The sequence below is a fragment of the Catharus ustulatus genome, chromosome 3, assembly GCF_009819885.2.
Source record: "Catharus ustulatus isolate bCatUst1 chromosome 3, bCatUst1.pri.v2, whole genome shotgun sequence".
NCBI classification, from domain to species: Eukaryota; Metazoa; Chordata; class Aves; order Passeriformes; family Turdidae; genus Catharus; species Catharus ustulatus.
In genome coordinates this window covers 54,041,797-54,058,895 of record NC_046223.1, presented here as the reverse complement: position 1 = coordinate 54,058,895, position 17,099 = coordinate 54,041,797, and the positions used below count along the sequence as shown (strand labels likewise).

The window sequence follows — 17,099 nt, the reverse complement described above, 5'->3', positions numbered from 1 at the left end:
CTGGGTGAAGGCGGGCCCGGGGCCCGTGGCACTGCCCCTGCCGCGTACAGGCGGGTCTGGGGGCCAATGGTTGCCGGGTTGAGGCCGGGCCTCGGCCAGCAACTGCGTGGGGGGAGCTGGGGGCAGATCCTCTCTGCAAAAAAAAAAAAAAAAGTGCGCCTTATAGTCCGGTGCGCCTTATATGATCTACAAAGTTGCGAATTTTGCCGACTCCCGGGGGGTGCGCCTTATAGTCCGGTGCGCTTTATGGTCGTGAAATTACTGTACTTAAAAATATCATCCCAGCATATTGTCTGTTGCCTTGATTTCCTGTCATTTCTATGACATGACTGCCACTGTAAATAAATGAGATTGCATAACTTCCAGATCATTCATGGAATGAGGCATTGAGTAAATTACAAAAGGGAAAGGCATATTCCACAAAATGTGTTCCCTGATGAGATGAAGTTAGTCTTGCACATTTATTTCCAACATTTTGGCTAGGCGTGTACCTGTATCAAGTACCTAAAAAAACATAAGATTATTTTCCAGAATTCCACTGACTAATTTTTGCCATTAAACACTAAAAAGGAAAAATAAAAGTCAACCATTCACTATTAAAAGGCTTTAATTATTTGGAACACTAACATAAAAAATGTTTACTTGAAAAGGTTTCTTTCCATTTTAGTCCATCTTCAAACCTGTTACACTATATTTCACTGACTAGTATCATAAATTACACTGACAAGTTTCCTCAAAGTTGCAAAAGATAGAGCTACAGTAAATTGTTTCACAAATTATTCAGAAAAGACATATAAGAAATTATTCTTTCCCTCTTCTTCTATGATGAAGCAGAAACTTATCATTAAAGTAACAAGAACAGTCATTGTAGTGCTAAGTATTTTTGACATATTTAACCTCACAAATAAATAAATATGTACAAGGGAGGTTACAGCATGTCAGCTACAAAATAGAAGCTTTATACTGCAGAATTGAGAGCATTCAAGAGCAACTAAGTGACACAGACAGCTCAAGATTACTACATGGTAGTAAAAAAAGAGAAAAAAAGTCTTAATTCAGAGAAAATACAGGTAGATGTACATTAAACTGATAGATTACAGCTCAGCTTCATTCAGGATACTGTGTTTTCTTTTTATTTATCTTTCATTAATCCATTATGTTTTACTGATTCCTCATTTTTTCAGGAATGTTTGGTTTTCCTTCTCTTCACTTTTGAGCATCTTAATCTGGTAGAAATCTCACAGTAAGCTGCTATGTGAACATTATTATCTACAGTAGTTAAGCAAGTGGGATGATAAAATATGAGTTCAGTAAATGCTTGCACATAATCTCTCTGTAAATTATTTCAATTATTAAAGATATCTGACAACACTTATCCTTGTTACGAATTCCATTCTTAATGAATGTGGCTGACTTCCATCCATACACCAAAAATGCATTTGCAGTTGAGGCTGAGGTTTCATTCATGCAGTGACAGCAGTGTTCCTGGGTGTAAAACCATCAGGACATCCTCCTCCCACCAGGTGTTTGCAGCCAGGGAAAATGTGCCATTTGTGCGGTCACAGCATTAAATGATCTCTGCACACAAAAGCACGTGCAAAGAGCAGAGAAAGCACAAATCCACATCCCTAATCACTGAGCATTCACCTGCTTGGCAACTGAAAAATCTCAGCACAACTTTATGCTCTCTGAATTCAAATAATTAAATATGTAGCTAAAAATATTTTGGTTAAAAAGGGGATAATTTTAAAAATCAAAACTTTCATTAGGAGATATTCTCCTCTGAAAGCTGTACTTGAAAAAACCTTTTATGTTTCAGCACATGCCTTCAGAAACATGTGCAACTACAATTTTCATAAAGCTTATCATGGGGTCAAACATGGTTCATGAAGAGAGATGCACTTTTGGCACTCAAGGCCACTTGCTAATATGTCACACATTTATAGAGAGAAAAACAATTAAGCATTTTATACTTTTGTCTGTTCTCTGCACACACCCCCCCACACCTCTCAGGGTCATTATGGACACGGTATGCAATGAACACCATTTAAACTCTGTGCATCCAAAAAACTCAATCATGTCATCCAACAGGGCAACAGAGGGAAACTGATACTGATAACTTTATGTGCCCAGAAAGATGTTGTTTATTTAGTTCTGGTAAACATATTCCAGTTTATCCTAATGTTGCAATGCCATCTGATGGAGGTGTCTATACATACAGCATATGTGAAGTACAGAGAATGACAGACTCATGGGTTTATAAAGAATTTGTCTTGTATTTAAATATTTAAACTTAAGTTCTAGCACCGTCTATAGGTTTTAGATTGTGTCTGGTATATGCTGTCATACTGTATTATTATAAAAATATGTGTAGAGAGAGTTCTAGGTATATATTTATATATCCATATATAGTTGAATGTCTTTCAGTTATTTTGTTTTATGAAAAAAACCATTAAACATAGACTTGAGATGGAAGACACTGCATTTCATACATACCAATCAATAAATACTGAAACACAACTTTGTGTAAATTGTTTTTCTATGTATATGGATACAAATTGGCCTGCATTTACAGCACATACTGTTTTGGTGAGTAAGGTTTGCATGATCAGGTCTATTTAGGCAAAAATACTTTAAAATAACCCTTTAAGTGGTGCTAGGGTATTACTCACTTATGAATAAAGATCAGCACTAGACATTCAAGAAGCAAGAATCTAACAAGTGTCATAGGGAAAATCCATATTTTTTCAAAAGAAAAAGACCATTAGCAAACTGCTCAATAAAAGATTGCCTGTACTGCATGGCATGTCTCCTATTTTCTCCAGGAGTCACGACTTGCTTCTGTTTGGATTATATAATTTAAAGTTAGGCTTTTGGCTCTTCAGTGTTAAAAGATATTTACACAGGATTATAATCAGCTGTCCAGGCAGCATGTTGGCTGGCACACATAGAAAATTGTTGTTTCCCACAACAGTAAAAACTTAAAATAATCAGTCCTTAAGTGGAAGTTGTTTGCAGGAGAACATTATAAACTGGGAAAAAAATAACTGAACAGGTCACATTCTATGACATCCAATATTCTCCAGGCAGACTTTTTGTATTCCCTTGATTAAAAAAAAATAAAAAAATAAATTGGAAACCCAGTTAGAACTTCGTGCTGCGACTAAGTGTGTCAGACATTATGATATTTTTATAGAAGTTGTCGGAGTGAGGATTGCAGTATCCTTTGACCTTGTCAATAACCTGGTGGACAGGCATGATTGATGTCTGTTCTCCATCCTCTTGGGTAAATTTTGAAGATGGCTTGTCAAGAAAAACATTCTCTAAGAGGAGGAAAAACCAAGAAGAAGAAGTTAGAACCTCAAGCAAATTCAAAGTTTAAAAGTTGTGTCACTCCTACATTGATATGCCTTTAATTGCCACTACTGCTGAACTAAATTACTGTCCTAAAAGTCAGCAAAGGACTTTTTGGCTTGAGATTGCTTTTTCTAAATTCTTTTGTGATATCTGGTTTTGTGGGCAGACTGTTCAGGTATCTCTTGAAATTATCCCTCTATTATTTTGCCTAAAGTGCTACTGACTCCTATGACCTTTTAATATATTAATTTAGTGCTGATGCTCTGAATCTTACAAACCAAAACTATTTTAATAGCACTGGATCTCCATAAATAACATCTCCACATATGAAAGTACTGTAGAATGACTGTGAATAGATTTAATTATTTCAACAGTGGAGGTTTTGAGCTATGCACAGAAATAATATAATCTGTGATGAATGTAGCAGAGAATGTCTTTCATCCTAAAGCACCAGAGCCAAAACAGTGCTTGCCTAGCCCCACCTTGATTTTTCCATAATGTGGAGTGTGCAGGCTGAAAACTGAAAGGAGGAAAAGATGTAACAACTGAGCCTCCCTTCAGAGTCCATGAGCTAGAGGTCAAGGGTGATAAAGAAGCAAGGCAATTCCCAGCCAGACTGGGGAAGTCTGCTTCAGCAGCTCGCATTAGTGCTGTTCAGAGAATGGTCAGTAGGTAGAGCTAACATAACGAGAAATGAAAAGGAGAGAGCTTGTCTCTCATTTTCTCAAGTATGCTGTCCTAACTGAGCTCTCTTTGTTATCTCTTCCACTGTGGTGAAACTGGAATGAATTCCCTGAACCTGGACAAGGTCTGTACCACTGCTAGCCAGCAGTAAGATGGAGTATCCTGGGTAGCAATTTTTTTTTTACAAGTGACATTTTTGATGGCTGTTTACAAGACCTCAGTGAAGTCATCTCCAAAAATTCCTTATTAAAGGACCATTTAAGAATTAAGCATGCTACTTGAACTGTGATTTCAGAAAAAACTTTTCTTAGAAATAAAACAACTAGAAATACACAGAAAAGTCATCCCACCACTGGAAAAGTCATGATATCAAGCCATAAAAGAGCACAAAATGTTGCGAAGGAGAAATGGATTGCAGACAGAGAAATCAAAACAGTTTCACTCATTAAAACAGAAACAGGCATGTTGAGGCTTATCAGGATGATTTTTCAAAGCACACAAGAATGTTCATGAATTGCAGCGAGTAACTCCATGTCCAATGGCAAATTTCTGAGTACTGGGAGTCTTTCAAATGTATGCATCTATAGCGGTTTCACATCTAAGTATAGGGTTAAAATTATGTATCCCTGAAGTATGTGGGAGTTGTATGACCAAAGTCTCTGCAGATATCGTCTTAACTTCTAATTCACAGAAGTGTTGCAGAGGGTATTTAAGTACTTTCTACAAGTAGTTTGGTTTGGATTTGTAGGCAGTTGGGGCACAAGATGCCATGGCGACCTGTTTCGTTCACCCATGAGGGTCCATCCAATATTTGTGTTGGTGCATTCGGTATTCAAGCAGCAGTTCATAGGACAGCTTTCAGGCATGAAAATTATTATTTGCCATAATCCAGAGTAATTTTGGGTGCTAATGTATATAAAAATCCCAGTGTCTAGAAGACTAATCCAGTAATGGCCATAGAACAAATATAAATATATTAAATTCCCTGTTATAACTTTGATAAATACTAAACAATCTTCTGTAACTCAATCAGATTTTTTTTTGCTTTTAAATGTATACTTTGTGTATGGGTGTTTCAGGATAATCTCCTTTCCCCAGACTACTGCACACAGGCATTAAGGACATTAATGTCTGTTTCCTAAAAAGGTAACTTCTAAACACTTCGTGCCCCAAGCAGAGTTTGAAGCATGCTTGTCCTTTGATTCAGCATCAATGGTGCAAGATGTAATAGAAATAAGCAGCGTTTCTGATTAGCAAAATCCTCTGTGTCAATGAGGACATCATGCAAGAAGCATCCCTCCACCCTGTTCCAATCATGCATTCAACAAAAGCAATTCTCACTTTACCTGTAATGCTCCACCACTGATGAGGAAAGGGCCTTAGAAGACATTATCTACACCACAAACACATGAATGCTTGTGTCAATTCCAGGGAGCACATTATAACCATATCAACAAGGCTTGCCAAGACATGTAGCTATGACATTCTTTGCCCGCAATTTATCTAAGTTGGCAAACTGAGAAGTTCATCTGTATTAACAGTCAGAATCTGTATATAATTTTTAATTACTTTTATTATTTTTACACATGAGAAGATATGTCAGTATTTAAAAACCTAGTGTTATCAAAAATTCCTGTGGCACATCACAATAAGATGTATATTTTTAGAGAGTAAAGTGAAATGTATTAAAATTAAAAAATATATAAAGAAAACTGTTGCATACCCTTAATGTCCAATAAACCATCATATTAAAAATTTCGATTGCATTAAGAACTGTAATCCTTTTTAGGAATAACTTATACATGGGATTAAACTCATAATTTTTGAAGAATATATATGAGTAAGTATCTTTTAACTTTACTACATCTTATCTGGAAGAGTTTATTTTTTTACTTCAAGAACACCTTGCAAGAACTCCAGCACTAAGTCTTCATAATTGATAACCTGATAAAAAGCCTGCAGTCCAACAAAGCATTTAAGAATATTTTTATCATTAATCCCCAGTTCAAAGATCTAAAGACTGATCTGCCATGAGTACAAAAGGGAATTCTCCGTCTGCTGCAGAAAGGGCATGGTGCTGTCCACCTCTACTATTAAATAAAAATAGCACCGTGATGGGCGGATATTAAAGATGCTGTTTGTGGAAGACTGCTGGCAGAAGTATTCCTGCAGGGAAGACATGAATGAACAGTTTGATCAGGGCAGCTGGGTGCACTGCACACTGAACCAGGCACCAGCCGTGTGCTCCCAGAGCTGTTGTGAACAGGAGTCCTGAGAACAAGCTTGAATGTTATCAGTTATCAGGAATTTCTAAGACACCTTTCATTTTTACCATATTCAAAGCAGACATGCTTCTTGTATGTTCTCAATAAACAATAAGGTTTTAAAATCTTAAAATACCCGATGCACAATCCCTCATGCTAATGGAAGCACTGAATCTTGGTCAGTGACAAAACAACAGTGTAATTATTTTTAAAAATTAAGTGTTTGTGCCAACTGAAGCAAGTAATGATCATTAATTTAAAAAAATAGAAGGTATTTCCTGGAAACTATACCATGCATCAAGGAATGAGAGAGTGTGCCATCACAAATGAGACACTGGGGGCTTAATGAAAATAATTAATACTTAAGAAACAACATAACTTTCCTTCCAGTGAATAATCTACTTCATATCTAAACATTTTTTCTAATAAATATTTTAAAGCAAGTAAACACACCTTTGAGTTAAATATGTGTGCAGATTTTATTTCCACTATATTTATAAAAGAGTATTGTATAATAATGCTATGTGACTTTACACAGGACAAAAACATGCACTCACAAAAACAGAGTAACAAAAAATGATATATGTGAATTTCTGAAATACTATCTCGGACACAACCAAACTTGCAAATCATTCCAGCTGCTCTCTTTCTTTGCTCCCTTTAAGTCTTCTTAAAATGAGCACATTTTCATGGTATGAGTGGAATACAGATGATACCTTTTACTATATATGCCATTGACATCTAAATAAATAAGCAGTAGATATGGCTATTTGTAGAAGGGCAAGACAATGCATACTCTGGGAACACAGTATCCATTTCTGAGTAGGCTCCATTTGTTGTTTTACCCATAAATGTTTTACAGTTAGATGAAAGGAGTTTAACCAAGACAATCAGCTGTGGACTTGGACTCTGAAGACTTGATTCCTATTTCCAGCTGTACTGTCAGCTTTCATGTTACCTTGGGTGAAGAACGTCATCTCTCTGTGCTTTGGCTACCCTGTGTTTACAATAGGATAATAAGCAAAATTTGCTTTCATCAGCCTATTTCACTTAGTATGGGAACATACGGAGATCAGATCTATATATTGGATCTATATGTTGGGTAATGATTCTTATTAAACGGCAACATATATTTTAAAAATAATGACACTATACAAATTGATGGCATTTTCTGTCTTTAACCTTTGGGCAGAAATGCTTGCTGTGCCTTTAACACAACCCTATGTACTCACAGATGCACTGGGCTGCAGGGCAAGAACTCACCTGTATGGCTGTTTCGTTTGCAATACATATTCGCTGTCGATTTTGATTTGGATGTTAAGTAGGTTGAATTGGAGCCGATGGAACTAGAGGATAAGGATTTCCCAAGATTATCAGAACTCTTCTTTATAATATTGGTTGCTGTTTTGCTCCAATCTAAAAATGATTGAGAAATTTTACATAAATAACTACCTTAGATAATAAGAGCCTAATTTATTCAATTATTATTATTTCTTAATATTGCTTATAACAAATACTCTATCCTTTTCCTGTTAGGTATCCTCTTTGGTTCTTAAGAATGATAAAATTATTCCGACTTGATTTACTCCACCACAGTAGTTGAAATTGTTGGCTCTAAGATTCTATCAATAGTTTGTCTAGATAGCAGAACTGCAAGTACAACCTGGTTTTCCAGAATGCAGAAGAGCAAAGAAGTTGTGTAGCACTACAGGGATACCAAAATTTCCTGATCTGAAGAGCAAAATCCAAAGGTGATGGGAAAGAAATAGAAAGGATCATTTACAATGATCTTATCATCAATGATCACATGATCTGGTGCTGCTGCTGCTGCAGAAGATACTACATACTAACAACTAACTTGTGGTTTAGCATATTGGCACACAATTTATACAATAAAATTTATTCAGTAGTTCACGCTTAAACAATTTTGTCCAAACCATTAATACAATAGGCTCTTATGCTGGAACAGCTTCCAAAATAAAATTAAATATTTAATACTAATAAACTGACTGAAGAAAACTGATACTTAAAAACTCATCACAAGTGTCCCAATACCAGTAAAATAAAAGTGTCTAACTACTTTTTACCATACAATTGCGGTAAGTGCAGGAAGTTTCACACTTTAGTCACCTTGCTGTTATTTACTATACTTCAGTGAAATTCACATAACAGAAGTCCAAGCCAATGACATATGGGTCACTTTAGTCTTGATTTAAATCAAGACAAATATTTTCCACTAAATTATTGCTAGAGTGTTTAGGTATGCAAGTTCACATTTGACTTATATTTCACTATTCTGCCGAAAACAGTATCAGGTTCATTGAGATTAAAACCAGTTCGTGGAGATAAACTGGTTAATGCCAGACATAATGACATCACATTAACTATACCACTGAAATATTCAAATCCTTCCTGTTTTTATTTTTACCATATTCACACCCACAAACTGCCCAACAGTAGAATTATTTAAAAAAATTGTTTATATCTTTATTTTTCAGTACAAGAGTTAGAGGATAAATCACATGGAAACGGAACATATGAAAAAATTTGGATGTCTGATCAGAGTGAATATGAGTTTGCATTAACTCTTTGAAATAATGAATGAAGTTTTCTTCCTACAAAATGAAAGCTTACCATAGAAAGCAATGAGCTTATGCACCTTACACCAGATGTAGATTTGAACATTGATCATTGAACAAGAACCATATTATATTATATGGTCCAAATCACCACATCAGACAGCAAAGGAAGAGCCAGTTGCCTGAACACAGCAGTCTCATGCCATCCAAGATGGCCAAAGGCGCAGGAAACTATAAATATAGTAGTCCAAGCACTGGACTTTTCCTGTGTCCAAACCAACATCTCTTCTTTCCCTCTGACTGTTGCAGATGAAGGTGAATTTCAGTTCTAGAACCTAATCAGGTTTCTGTTAAAGGAATTTTCTATGTTTCTGAGTCTCCAAAAGTCTCTGAATTAAATGGCAAAGGACAGGACAGTTTAAAAAGGCAAAGATATAAGCAAAAGAAGTCAGAATACTTCTATGCGACTTTTAAGAATTGTTCCTACATCAGCTTAACAGCCCACACACTTTAACGTCAACATACTTTAATATAGGAGAAAATGAGTAAGACTGGGAAAGTTTTAATCTTTGGATTCTTATTTATTTTGTTAATTTTAGGGTCTGATGGGCCTTCCAATACCATGCCCATAGCACTAGAAAATTTACCAGCTGCCTTTAATGGAACCCTGAAAGACATGAGAATTTTTATGCAGTGTATCTGAAAAGTCCCTTGGCAGTTATTAGTACTCAAATAACAGCCTATGACTGACCCATTTTTCCACATCTCTGGTTTACCTTGCATTATATTAAAAATAAAATATCATGTATTATATTAATAAGTAACTGTTTACCTGCACTTTTATAGACAACTGCAGCACCTAAGGAGGGAAGCTGTGAACTGCCTTTACCTGAATTGTCTGCCAGTCGGAATCTGCCACAACAGAGATGTCTCCTCCACTGTTTCTGCACATTTTCTTTCATAGCACAATGGAATACAAATATAAACAAACCTGTGACAAAAGCAAATAAACACCAAAGGAAGAATGTATTTATAAACAGATTAACTGAAATCTGTAATCAGAAGACTATGAAGTAAAAATAACAAAAAAAAATCATCTTAATATTTTGTTACTGTCATCCATGCATCATTTAAGAGGTATAGAAATTAACTGAATTTTTCACATCCTCTAGTTGCCATGTAAGTGTCTGAGATATCAGAATACAGCGATTAGGATGCTTTATATTGGCATTGTTGATTTAGATTCAGCTCAGTGTTCTTTTCTTCTTCTTTTTTTTTTTTTTAAGAGGAAGATGATTAAAAGGTCTTTTGTTTGAATCAAGTGACTATTTTGCACCCAGCAGGACTGCAAGAGAAACTGCGAAATAAATACTAACATTATTATATTAGCAAGGCAATATTTTATTTCCTGGATAAGGTTCTGTATGTACAGAACTGTGGGCTGTATTCTTTTAAAACCAGGTATCTTGTAAATGACACTTAGGAGTGTCCTTATGTAGTGGGTTCAGTGCTGGCCAAACACTGAAAAAGCACATTTGGATTTATATGCATCACATGCATGTACTTGAAACGATTATAAAAATGGTAAAAATACTTGCACAAGTACTAATTAGAAGTCCAGCTAATTACTTCCAAAGAAAATTGATTTTCATATACAATTGCAATAAATGTGCTGAAGAATGTTTTTGTAGAGTTGATTTTTCTCATAGAATTTTAAAGGTTTTTTTTCAAGACAGGACATAACCATCCTACCATGTGATAAGGCAAGTCTTAACAGGGCATACAGTATGGTTTCATCACCTACAGATGTACTTTGTACATCTACATATGTAAATGTGGATGCATATTCAAAATATAGCAGTTGGAAATGTATATGCTAAATATAGTATGCTCCTGCCTCTTCTGAGGCAGGCATTGGCAGTGGAAACTTTTGTTGTTGTGTGGCTTAGCCTATTTCTTGTTTTACTTGTATTGTCTGTGAGAGAGCCAATCTGAGTTGCATCTGATGGCAAAATGCTACTGCCAGATCCCTCAGGATTTTATCTTAAATGTGAATAAATGCTACATAATGTGGGTAAATGCAGTCAAGTGGTTTCCTCTAAAACCATTTCTTTATGATCAAAATGAATAGTTCTGCATACTAATGTGTTCTGTGTTTCAGCTGTCGGAACACAATGGCAGGGTATAGCGAATCAAATAATTTTCTCCAAACTGCTGAGGCCTAATTTTGCACTGATGCATGCCACTGAACTGCACTAGTATTTGCTTATCAGGTCAGGCTGACACCTTTAGAATCAGTTGACTTCAGCCAGGAGTTGGGTCATGAAACAATTTTTCCAAAGTTTTTCAAAAGCTGGTGGGGAAAAAAAGGAAAAGTACATTTTTAAAAAGGTATCAGCTTAATGCAGCTCAAATGTAAGCTCTCTTGGATTATGGATACTGTATTTGCATTTGGCAAAATATTTTTCTATGTGATTTGTTTAAGGCAAAGAGAAAGTCCAATCCACCACTAAAAGCTCTTACAGGGCTGGAGATACGAAGTTGTTTGTGGTCCAAAGTCTTCTAAGGGCTTTTACACAGTTTACATACTTAGTAAATTGATGCTTAATTAAATTGAAGTGAATGTTCTGAATGGTTAAAAAACCCCCGCATATTCCATAGTAATGCAAAACAAATGTACTGCATTAAGTACTTTGCCTTTGCCCTGTCTGGGCTTGGTCTCCAAGATTTTTTTCTCTGTATTTCATTATTCATTAAGTTTACAATGTGCTTTTAGTTGTACAAGCTTTGGTTTTATTTCCCAGAGACAAATCAGACCCTAGGCTTGGTTCTAGCTTGGCTCTGACTTGAAAGTATTTGGCTTGCCCAGGCATATATATAAAATGAGCAGCCAAAAAAGAAATGTTCCCAGATTTTTTACTCTGAGCGTCAAGGAGAGAAAAAGAATTTCCTTTGTAGATGAAAAAGCAAAGTACAGTAACACTAACAGTTGCTGTAATTTGCTTTTTCATTGCCAGTGCACAGAAGACTGCTGCTGGAGGCTGCTGGTATGGCTTGAAATACTCAGGCAGCTCAAAAACTTGAGAGAGCATTGATGTATTTACCAACATCTCCATAATTAAGCTGCTAATACTGATGTAAGACTCACCATACTGAAATGCTTTTTGCTGCTAGGAAATACTTCCTGATACAGATTTGCCCCATTCCATCCCCTGACTGTTATATGAAAACCAGTTATATAGGATTTTAAACATCCTCTTCCTTTATTCTTGAGCTTTGCCTAGCTCTTTGACACAGCAATAAGTACCTGCAGATAGAAGATTTTTATCTCCTACTGCTTGATACGACACGCCTGAGCATAGACTGCATCACCATTGCTACCACAATCCGTATAAAGCTCATCACTCTTCTTTTCACATTTATTTACATTTACATTCTTATCTTTTTCAGTTACATATTCTGACTTAACTGCCTTCCAATATTCATTTTCCATTAAATAGTGCTATTACCTTACTTAGGCACTGTTGGTCAACCTTGTATGCACTCTGAACACACAAGCTTAATAGACTGCACTGGAAATTCTGGTTACAGAGAATTTGTTCAATTTGACCCTTGGCAAGGCTTTCAGAATTTCAGTCTTTTTTCATGTTCTTCCCATACTTCTGATCTCTCTAGGCCTGTCTGAATTTCTAACACAGACACAATGCACTAAATACTTCATTATGCTGCTAGGGGAGTATCAGAATCTATCCTTTGGAAAAAACAGTCTCTAGTAAGAACATCACATCCAAATATTTTTTGTAATTTTGCTTAGCATTTCAGGTTGAAACGGACCCAAACAAAAAAACCACAACATGATTCTCTTTCCATGAAAGCTCAATAAATCTTTCAGCGCAGTAAATACATCTCAACTGTATGAGATAAAATGTGCACACGGTGATATTAACTACTTTTTCCATAAAGAGAAGAGATATTTTGCTGACCCTAAGAACATTTCATTTTTATCTCAATATTTGTGTCGCATAACACACGCTCCTTCAATGACATTCTTGAGTTCGGGTTTTTTGTTTTGTTTTGTTTTTCTCTGGCAGATTTAATTTTTATGTCAGTATGTGTGTGGCATAACACATGCACTTCCAATGACCTTGGGATTTTCTCTTTATTATGTGTTTAGTTGCTCTTTATAGGTGGGTAGGGCAAGCACTGGTTGAAACATATGCAAATTTTAGCTCTGAGTTGAATTTTTTTAAATGTCAGCTATATAATTCCATAATTTATATCAACTTACTCATAATCTACAGCATTTTTCCAGAACGACAAACTATGCTGGAAAAATAAAATATTGAACACTTGAGTAACAGAAAGCAAAATAAGCTAACTCTACCAGTCACTGGATTTTTCTTAAACAAAGAATATCCCATATGTCTCTGCTATCTCTCCACAGTGAGAAAGGACTAAATTTTGTTTTATGAGTTTCTCATGCCTCAATAAAATAGTCATGAGATTTACATGTTCTCTACAGGAATAAATTAAGGAAAAAGGCTTCCTATATTTGTTATAATCAGTGAAAGGAAATGCTGAAGGTCATGCAGTGTGTATCTCAAAAGAGAACACTGCAGACTCTTACCTAGGAAGAGTTCTATTTATAATGTAGCTCATTTTATGAAAAAAGAGATTGAAACCACAATTAATTTATGCAAGATATTCAACCCACATGTAGTTGATAATATTATTCCACATAAGTGGAAACTAATGATGGTTAAATATCAAAAGAAAACCTAGAGAGTTTGGATATGAGCTCCCTGGTCCAATCACTAGACATAGTATGCTCCAGAACAGTAACAGATCACACATTATTTGTTCCTAGAACACAAATTCAGCTTACCTTGCAATGAATTGAAAATTGAGAAGAGGTACAGGAAAGCAAGAGTTAAGGAACCCCAGGCAAAAAAGGCAAAGCCCCATGTCATGCCCAGGAGGAAGGTCAGGCTGACTACGCTACGTAGGTTCCTCAGGATCTCTTCTTTCAGGGTCCTATTGGTTCTCTTCCCATTTCTCCCGCAGATTTGAACCATCACCACAATAAACATGGCAACATTCATTAGAAACATGATTCCAAAGTAGCCGGCACAAGTCACGTAAAAGACAACTTCGTTCTTGATCCAGCAGCTAAAAAAAAGAAGTAAATAAATAAATTAATAAAAAGGATAATTTTTGGTTAATAGAAACAATCTGTCAATTAATCATATTACTAAAGGAAAGGAAGCTGATTTCTGATACCACTGATGCAGAACTATAATGCAGAATGAAACATTTGTCCATTTTCTGTTTGGAAACAGGATGAAGCCCAGAGGCCTGTTAAGTGAATGTGGCCTATAGTATTATCATATGAGAAATCTGAGGGTTGTATCACGTTTTAGTCAAAACTTATCAAAAAAGTGGGAAGTGGTGAGAACTGCAATCCCATCATGAAAAAAGTTTAGACTCAGTACAAAAACCCCACTGCTGTCATCTGTGTGAAGCATTGAGTGCTTTAGCAACAGAATGGGCAAAATTGGATCTTCAGTGTCAAAATCTCAAGTTTCTGCCACTGGAGCTAAAGGAGAACTTGAACTTGAACATGACTGGAGAAATAGTAGGACTTTTGAGGTAGCCATTTGACAGTCAGCCATATAAGAGCTCTAAGTAATTCCTCTTACAGCAAATGGCCTGAATGCGCAGCATGATACTATAATAAAATTTAAAAATTAAAGTTTTATTTATAATGATTAAGTTTTGCCAGGCAAGGAAAAGAGCACTCACATAAAAATTTTGGCATTTGGAGTTATTATCTGGTCATCAAGAGAAGAACATAGAGGAGTATTGAGCTACATTGGCAAAAGACTGTTTAATTTACAAAGGAAACTATTTTTATACAAATTCTTTCTTTGCTGTCACCTAGAAAATATACTTTTCATTTAAGACAAACTGAACCAAGTATTTTTATTTTATTTTCATGGCAAAACCTATAAATTATTCTTTTGCCAGAGGAACATTTGTACCTGGCATTGGGTAATGCAGATTTCCCTCCAATTTTTCTAACACCCTTCTTCACACTACAGATTCTAATAATTTGGACTTTTGCCTTTTTTGTTTGTTTAATGCACCATCGACTTCTCCAAAGCAACTATAAATGCTAAATTTTAAGAGATCAAAAGAAATACTCACAAGTCATCTCCTCCTTGGCCATTTGCATCTCTGCCATATAAGTCTTTGCCATAAACATGACTTGCATTTGTATTAGCACTTGCTAAAATAATTGCTATCACCAGAGCTGGCAAACCTGTAACACAAGAAAACTTGTGAGCTTTCAAATCTCCAAAAGTTTCAAATTCACCATGCTAAGTTGAATTATTGATGACTCCATCCCTATTGGTTTATTGCAGAGCATCCTGAGAAAACTGCACTGAGAAGGTAGAAGGAAATAATTTTTCAAACAGTACAAATATATGGAACTATCAAAGCAATTAACAGGCATTCATTAATAAGCCTTGCAATATTTTGTAAGGTAGAAATAGTATAGTACATGATAAGGAAATTAAAGGAAAATAATAAACTAAAGAAAAATAATATCCCTTAATTACCCAAAGTTAAATTTGTAACTGCACACAGGCTCTCACTATGTAGTGAGAAGATTAACAAATTATTACAAAAATGAGATCTAGTGAAGGGATGGTATTAGGAATTTTTTGAGGGATTTTTTTTCATGCTAATGTGAATTCATAAAGTTGTTAAACTGAGGAACATGAAATTAAACCAGTAATTTCTCCACTGCTTCTCTCAACCACATTGTATTATATACACCATATTATATACCTTATACAGCACTACACATATTATATATACACTTTGTTTATATGTGGTCCCCTTGCTTCTATAAAGCAAAGTATGTATTTCTTAATAAAAAAACAGAGGGAGTATTTGGGGAAAATAGACAACTATGCAGAAGAGAACTCTGCAGAAAGGTACTGCTCACACAAAAGAAATGTACATTTCCTGATATGCCTTATTTACATGTCTTATCCTTGCTCTAACAGAACAGATTCAAAGGGGAAGAGGTTAATTTGCTTTTCCGACCACTCAGCCCTTGTAATCTGCTGAGGTTGCCAAAGAGGATGCTAGTTGCCAATGGAAAGACATCAATTATCAGCTGTACTGAGGTCAGTTCTCTAGCCGTAAGGTTAATGGCTTTGCATTGTGTTGTATTATTTCAAACACAATATGTGCATTCAGGGAGAAACCACAGATTCCTGATACAGACAAAAATGAAGAATAAAAGTCTTGCTGCCTGAGCCTTGCAGTTATTTTGCAGTATTACTTTTTCCATTTCTGCCCTGCTGTGTACATTGCTTAGGGCAGCCAGGATCTCTTTGTGGTTTAAGCACTGTGCTGAAACTCAGAAAATTTTGGTTGTTTCTGATTTCACAATAGGCTTTGTGCTTGTTGGCAAGAAAATTTAAGCAGGACTTTAAGTTTTTGAATGTCAATGCAAAACCTCCATAGGCTTTGCAGTAACTGCAAAAGTTTCTGCATTCATTGTGTGACACAGTTCTCCATCTCTTGACACAACACACACATTTCCCCTCTCCCACTCTGGCCTCTTTGGAAAACAAGACCAGTTTATCTGGTCTCCCTGCTCATTCTGTGCTGGAAGCTGCTCTGGGTGGAGAGTGCCAGTGAGAGTGTACTAACACAGAATCACACGGGGGGGAACTTGATGACAAGAGAGGGCTGGCTGCATGCCGGCACTGCTGCAGGCTGGGGGAAGGAAACGACACACTGATATAAATTCCACTCTGTGTTTCTGATAGAGAGCTTTTTTATATCAGCATTTATAGAAAACATTTTATACAGTAGCATACATCCTATGCAAATGTTGCATCTACTGAACTCACCCCAGCCAATGATGCAAAACTTCAGTATGTATCGCCGTATATACGTGTTGAACACCTTCACAAGAGCAATGTACATATGAACAGCTTCCAGTCCCATCCATGTAAAGGTGGCCAGAAGAAAAAAGTGCAAAAGTGCAGCTACAGCTATGCAGAGGCCATCAATATCAAAGGATGCAATCCAGCCATCAAGCAAAAAAATCAGGTTAAGAAAGAGCAGAGCTGTGCTCAGATTCATGAGGATTTTGGATGGATAATCTCTTCGTAACTTCCTAATGACAGAA

The 17,099-nt window shown here is 36.0% G+C and overlaps 1 protein-coding gene across 5 annotated transcripts in view; it reads right to left on the bottom strand.

Moving 5' to 3' along the window:
• Positions 1–589: 589 nt before the first annotated feature.
• ADGRG6 (adhesion G protein-coupled receptor G6) overlaps positions 590–17,099 on the bottom strand; it is a 108,249-nt gene continuing 91,739 nt past the window's right edge. For 3 of the 5 annotated variants that reach the window (XM_033056018.2, XM_033056019.1, XM_033056020.2), the window contains exons 19-24: positions 16,819–17,087; positions 15,092–15,206; positions 13,770–14,053; positions 9,774–9,875; positions 7,569–7,721; positions 590–3,323 (exon numbers count right to left, since the gene is read on the bottom strand). In XM_033056018.2, coding sequence (XP_032911909.1) covers positions 3,145–3,323; positions 7,569–7,721; positions 9,774–9,875; positions 13,770–14,053; positions 15,092–15,206; positions 16,819–17,087 — 1,102 coding nt within the window. In that variant the 3' untranslated portion in view covers positions 590–3,144. Of the gene's footprint in view, positions 3,324–5,387; positions 5,435–6,786; positions 7,303–7,568; positions 7,722–9,773; positions 9,876–13,769; positions 14,054–15,091; positions 15,207–16,818; positions 17,088–17,099 lie in introns of those variants that run through there. The other 2 variants (XM_033056022.2, XM_033056023.2) reach the window with 2 other exon arrangements.